Here is a 7,376-nt window from a genome sequence, read left to right as displayed (position 1 = left end):
TTGCTGGCTATGTCTAATAGTAAAGTAAACTAACCAGTAGTCATTAAATTCTGAATCAGTATTTCTTTCTTTCTTTCTTTCTTTTTTTATATCAATTATGACTTGTCTGTTCTGTACCTTTAAGAGCTATTTGTTAAGTAAGAATTAATGGTCAAGAATATGAGGCTATTACGAGTAGGTTGTCAGTCAGAGTGATGGACAGTTAGCCCGATGTAGTGATAAGAGTTCTGTAGGTGATGACGTCATAACGGAAATTTGCAGGTGGAAATGTTGTCAACAATGTGTTGTCGGTAGATTTGATAAATTGATTTAGAATCCTAAAGTTGATGACGCCATTGCGGTAAGGTTGTCGAAACGTGATTAGCTGAATACATTGCCACGCTTTCGGAAGATGATGATCATTGCGTAACTTTTTGTCTAGAATGTTATCAGTAAAATGAGTGCCGGTAATTCTGATAGAATTGCTGAGAATGTATATTAAGGTGCACGATGACGTTTGTCAAAATCGTTAACAGAAGGGATGCCTGTAAGTCTGCTAGAATGATAAGATTATCTTATAGCTATGATTATGGTTATGTTTTATGGAATGATTGTCAGCATATGAAGATTCGACGATTTTTATCTTATTAAAATACGTCAAGGAATAAAAAAATGTTACGCCTACCTGAATATAGTTATTTTTCACGTGTGTACAATACCGAAGTCTCTGTGACTGTCGGCCAGCCTGATATATTGGTTTTATTGTTTATAGTAGTGAAGGTAACGACGTCATTTTGTAAGATTGTAAAACAAATTATTGGTTTATTTTATTACAAAATTCTTTATTTTAGAGGTCAGAAGGTGATGACATCATAACAGCAAGAATGTCTGAAAAAGTGATTGTGGCTCAGCCAGATATTGCTAGAATTCCTAGAATCGCAAGTGAGGCACAGGTAGTAAAAGCACGACAAAACAGTAGGGACAATTATGCCCACGGGATTAATAGAAAAGGTATTCATATATCCGACGATAAGTAGTGCATGACGAGTTATTTGATAGTCCTTGTTCAACCGATTTCGTTCCGGATTTTGATTTCGTATTCAGTCTGTTAAAATACATATATTAAGTAGCCATTAAGTTTTATCGGGCCCAGTAGTATTAGCAACATCGGCCCCAACAGTATTCGCGATATCGGCCCAAACAGTGTTAGCAACATTGGCCACAGTTACCTTTACTTTTATCAATGCAATTTGAAAAAAGTTTAATTTTAATAGAAAAGTTTCATTGTTTTTCTTTTAAAGGAAACGACCTTACGTTTATGATAAACGTACTGCCAGACAAAAAATGCAGGAATGACTTTGAACGTGGTAGGCATATTTGCTTTTCAACGATGTCCTCAAGGGGAAGTGTATGCTCCGTGAGTATTTCTTAATTTCGTAGATATAATGTTAAGTATGTTAGCCTATGGGAACATAAAAGAATAAATGGGGAAACTTTCTGAAATAATGTACAACAGAAGATGCTTACTAATTATATAGAAAGTGATATCGTATCACTCTCGCATACTAGACGTTTACCATGATTCCCTGATACAACAACTGACCAATGGGAATGTATCGTATATGAGATACCGCGATTTTAAGTTCGAATAATAACAATTTAGGGTACTAGTGGGCAGGAACATTACACACCACCGAAGGCTTCAGAGTTTCAGATTGTTACTTTTTTTCTTTTCACATACATGTAAATTGTTGTAGAGCATGTTGTTTGTTTGTTTTACCACATAAACGTTCAAAATTCTAGAGGCGAGCTGTTGTGATCACTCACCGTCCGACGTACGTTTGTCCTTGACGTGGATATTCGTTGTTAAAATGTTTCAGCTTACTTGCACACAGAAGCCACCAGAGCTAGAAATAGAAACACCTTATTACATACTCGTTTCTATTCCCCGTGAAGTTACACTGGTACCGGAAACGTCAATATTTCCATACACGGACGCCTGAATTTCATGTCGGGTGCGTGACGTAATTCAGTGTTTGTTTTTGTACTATTTTTTTCTATTTAGTACAGTATTGTCAATCCTATTCAGGCTATTGAACAAATTTATGATATTTCCATTATATTTATACGTGTAGATGCGTATGTAATAAAAAGGTTATTATCTTTGCATCGGGAAATATGCACTCGTTCTTCAGCGAAAGAATATTGCGCTCCTAAAGTCGCGCAATATTTCCGCTGAAGAACTCGTGCATATTTCCCGATACAAAGCTAATAACCTATAAATATACTCCAAATCTTCAGTACGATATTGAATTAATTTCAGAGAAATATTTCTTGGCCCTCTACCAAGATTATTCAAATTATTACATCATGTCAAAAGCATGACCACTGTCGGGCGTGGTCATTTTCCCTGCATGTACATATTGGAAATTTTAAAAACGTCCTCTTATCAGAAATCGTGATCCAATTTAAAATAATTTCACAGAAATTATCCTTATCAAGAGATTTGTTTTTTGTCAGCAATAGAAAACATGGTCACTTTTGCCTATGCGCCTATAATGAAAACTTAAAATCTTGAGGGGTGTTGTATATCAAATTATTTTGATTCGCCAAAAACATAGTCGCCAGGAATGGGGTTTGGGGCTGGTCATATCTTCCTGTATATATGTAACATAAACTTTGAAAAACGCTTTTAATCAGAAGATGTTTGACTACATTATGGAATTTTTCACAAGAATAATGCTTAGGCTCTGGTGAGCGCTAAAGGGTCATTATGACACTCTTGCAGATTTATAGTCCTAAGTTTAACAACACAGTATTGTGATTTTGTTCAGATACCTAGAATTGGTTATCTCATTTACCAGACAGATTAATTTAATTATCAAACATCGATTACCTATATTAACTCACGCTGAATGTCTCAATAACCTTACACCATTTGTCTGAATTTTCTTCTCTGACCATATTACTAAGGAATTGTTTTATCTTAGCTGATGCCTGGCTCACCAGTTATTTCCTACTTAAGTGGGTCTTGGACACTGTTAGGATTAGCTCCCTATTCAAAAAGCTGTAATGATGAACAGACAATTGCTTTGAATGTCGCCAGTCACCGTCGATGGATTAACAAAATAAGAAGTAATCTTCATTTTTACATTTACATTGCAACAGAAATAAAATGAAACCAAACTACAGAAGAGGAATACAGAAAAAAAGAGAAAAAGATTTGAGTGGTTGTAAGTTTAGCAGTTTAAAACATTAAAAAGATAATCATATGATTCATAAGTGTCAAATATTTACCAATACCAGGGCTTTCCTTTAGATAACTGGTATCATTAGGCTTCCTGGTTATACGCTGGAAGTGAAGGCCAGTCTCTGAATGCATTCTGATCATTTAATAAGTATGCTGGTTCCCAGCGAAATTTGGAAAATAATGGACAACGGTTTGGAATGGATAGCATTATATAACCAGAAACCAGATTAAGAAAAAAATAGTCACTAATTTGGATTATGAACTATTTAACCTTTAGCCTGCCGGTAGAAAGTGAGTCTGCCTTTGTGACCAGAGCAGACCAAGAAAAAACCAACATGGTCTGTACTCTTCGCTTATTCAGTCAGTAAATTTTCAGTGAACACCCCTTCGAATAATAAATGGTATTGCCCACATTGAATGATGTACCACTCCATTTCATAGAAATTTAGCAGGCTAAAAGTTAACAGGTCTTCATACTCATGAACATAACATTTATAGCTAAAGTTTGGTAGAAATAAGTCGTTTACGAAAGGTACGAGGATTGTTCAAATATGAATGCATATAGAACGTACGGAAATTTGTGCAGCGCAAACACCTCTTTTCTGCAGTATTCCAGTGTCTTCGTAGTATACCTAGAAAAGACTATGAAAATGCCTTCAAGGATTGGATTAGAAGACTGAAACTTTGCATATCTGTTGGAGGTGAATACTTCGAGGAGACCAAATAAAATTTTCATTGAAATCTATCAAGGATACATTTTTATGTGCTTAGATGCATTCATATTTGAACAATCCTCGTAAGTACAAAAACAAGTATTCGAGTTGAGTTTGAACAGGTATACAGGAGTTATGTGTCTTAATGTCAAAACTTAATCTCATGCAGGTTTAAACGCTGGGTCGATTTGCACCTCTCATGATGACTGTGGCAAGAACATGAAATGCGAGAAGAACAAGTGTGCTTGCACCTACTGCTACAAGCCTGAAGGCGGAAAATGCATAGGTACTGAAAACCTTGTAAATATACATGTACTTTTTTAAAAAGATATATCGAATTATAAATTGTAAGTGAATCATTTATTTTAACTTTAGTATATTCTGTGTGGACACTGATACTTATCTTTACCGTAGATCTAATTAAGTAATTAATATGATCTGATGATCTGCTGCGACACTTCATCTTTATCTTACACTAAGAAAAAAGCTCTTTCAATAGTTTATATCCAAGTAAATCCTTTAAAAACATGTTGTAAATTTAAGCTACAAAACACACTTCTTAGAATACTAGTATTATAAAATTAACTGAATGTTCAATTACCCCAGTGTATATTTTTGCACTTACTTTGAGTGAAAAATAATTCCTTAACAGCCCTTTTTTACCAAAGGCGTAATAGGACAGTTTACACCAAACATTAAGTATTCCATGATAAGCAGATCGAAATATAGTTCCACGGTATAATGAGTCGTTAGTCGCTGACAGTAAATCGGCTACTAATTTTGTTAACTTTAATGGATGGCCTATAGTGATATGATCACAGGAAAAATGACTATACAGGAAAACAATTAATTTATCGCGAAGTATATTTCATTTGAATAGGAATCAACAATAATTAAACTTTCGTATGTAAAACATATGCCAAGAAACACCATCGTAAAATAAAGCTTTTTTCATAGGTTGAACTACTGTTTCGTCGATCTTTTCCTTTTTTCTATGATTTCTCTTTGAATATACACGCTTGACATTGGACTACAGAACGCCAAGATATCAAAGAAATATTTAAACTTCAAGAACTTTCTACTTTGTAGAGCAATGCAAACTACTGCCGTTATTTTCACGAAAAGGAGCTGTTGAGAATAATATTGATAAAACAATAGCGTTTTCTTCTGAACGAGGCCGTGCAGGGTGGGGGTGTAGGTAACGTGATACCAATTAATTTCTTCTTTATTTCATATAAACGATTGCATCAACAGACATAATGTCAGTACTTCAGTACTTAGAGCATTTAACCGTGTATATCTTAGTAGTATCACATCCCTACTTGTAAAATATCTAAAACTATATAGAGGAGGTTTTCATATCATAGAAATGCTATTCAAAACTGACAATGATGTCTCAACTCTTTTTATGAAATAAAGAAGAAACTGAATTTATTTTATGTTACCACGATAACCGAGTCGTTTGTATAATTTATCGTTGCAGTTGCAGATAAAAAGGTACTTGTAATTGGTGCGGGCATGGCAGGTGTTGCGGCAGCTAAGTCTTTAGGAGAAAAAGGTTGCTCAAATGCTTTGATTTTGGAAGGATCTAATAGGATTGGCGGTCGTTTAAAATCATTCAACATGTCTGGATATACAGTGGAGTTAGGTGCGCAATGGATATATGGTCTTGGCTCTAATCCTATGGTTGCGTTGGCAAACGAATATGGACTAGCAATAGCTCCATATGCCTCTTCTGCGGTTGTTCGGGACAAGTTTGGGAATGATGTAACAGAAGAGGCGTTCAAGGAATGGTATCGCCTTAGATCCGTAATGAAAAAAGCGAAAGAATTCGGCCGTAAACTTCAAAGAGATCATAAACCTGACATTACTTATGAAGCTTTATTGCGTAAGTTTGGATGGAATCCGGTTGACATTGCGGCTGAAGCTATGGAGAGTTACGAACTTGATATCATAAATGGAAAGGAAACACCTTCGGTTTCTGGCAAATATTCGGATACACTACGTGCTTTCGAAGAGCACAATAGCTATGTCTGGATGATTGCCAGTGACCCTAGAGGATATTCTTATATTATAGAGGAAATGGTAAGAGGCTTTCGTAATGGTCAGAGCATATCATTCAACAAGACGGTTACAAGTATAATAAACTGGGATGACGAAAATGCACCGGTTAAAGTATTTACTGAGGATGGATCGATATACGAGGCAGATGACGTCATTATCACTGTCAGTCTTGGTGTTCTGCAATCTAGAAAGATCAGTTTTAATCCACCTCTGTCAGAAAATAAAATGATGGCTATTGACAAATTTGGTTTTGGACAAAACACACTCGTGTATTTAAAATTTCCAACTGCCTTTTGGGATAACGTCTCTGCTATAGTATATGCTTCGGAGAGACGCGGTAAATATAACACTTGGTTTAACATGAACTATGTATATCCAGGATGTAACATACTCCAAGTGAACGCAAACGGTTTTGAGGGAGAGGCAGTAGAACGTATGACAGATGCTGAGACAGTTGAAGAACTAATGGGCATTTTTAGGTCAATGTATCCAGACGCCAATATTTCGCAACCTGAATCCATTGTAAAATCTGATTGGCTGACCGATCCTCTCACAATGGGGTCATATTGTTACTGGACTCCTGCATTTAGACCGGAAGATATGGACAGTCTCGGGATGTCAGAAGGGAATCTTCATTTCGCCGGGGAGTGTATAAGCCAGACAAATTACGGTTTCGTGCACAGTGCGTACACTTCAGGGATACATGCAGCGATGGACCTTGCAGAAAGTGTAAATCTCGAAGAAATGTTTGACAAGGACAAGAAGAAATAATGGATACCGCTTTTTTCCTGTAGATGAGAAGATGTTCCGTCAAATTTTTTTTCAAATACAAATTCAGATAATTTTTTCTTAGTTTTTTTTTTGTTTCTCTCGCACTGAATTAAGTATCGAAAGCTTACATTTAGCGTTTGTTTATAATTTTTTAAAATGTAGTGTGATAATTTTGTCTCCCCTTCCAATAGTTAGACAAACAAGGTATACCTAACCTGAAACCGTGGCTTAGTGAAGCATTATGAATTACTACCTCATTATCGAAAGAATTTCCCAAACCCTTTTTTACCGTACGGAAGTACAGAGTCCAATTTGTACGAACTTTTGTATAAGATCTTACAAAGTATTGGGAATACGTACACATGTGAATGGCCGCGCAGAAAGGGTGATCTGTTAAAGTTTTTAAATAATTAGATGTCTGTAGGTCCTACTTTTATAAACATCAATCTTCTTAACATATACAATATAAGTGTGATTACACTTTATTTATAGCGAAATTGAGTTAATCCTCCTGAAAACGCATTGATGTCATCCAGGTACCTCAAAGACTTCAGACGTTTTAGTTGTTTCTGAAAAAAAAGAAATGCTTTACATTTTAC

General features: G+C 35.6%; 1 protein-coding gene across 1 annotated transcript; it reads left to right on the top strand.

Annotated features, from left to right (window-relative positions):
* Positions 1-5,436: 5,436 nt before the first annotated feature.
* Positions 5,437-7,075, top strand: LOC128546334 (uncharacterized). Its single transcript, XM_053516745.1, has one exon. It carries the CDS (start codon positions 5,461-5,463, stop codon positions 6,775-6,777), a length of 1,317 nt encoding a protein of 438 aa, XP_053372720.1. The 5' UTR covers positions 5,437-5,460; the 3' UTR covers positions 6,778-7,075.
* The last annotated feature ends 301 nt before the right edge of the window (positions 7,076-7,376 follow it).

The sequence above is a fragment of the Mercenaria mercenaria genome, chromosome 10, assembly GCF_021730395.1.
Source record: "Mercenaria mercenaria strain notata chromosome 10, MADL_Memer_1, whole genome shotgun sequence".
NCBI lineage: Eukaryota > Metazoa > Mollusca > Bivalvia > Venerida > Veneridae > Mercenaria > Mercenaria mercenaria.
Note: the sequence above shows the minus strand (reverse complement) of the source record. Positions and strands in the feature narration are given on the sequence as shown.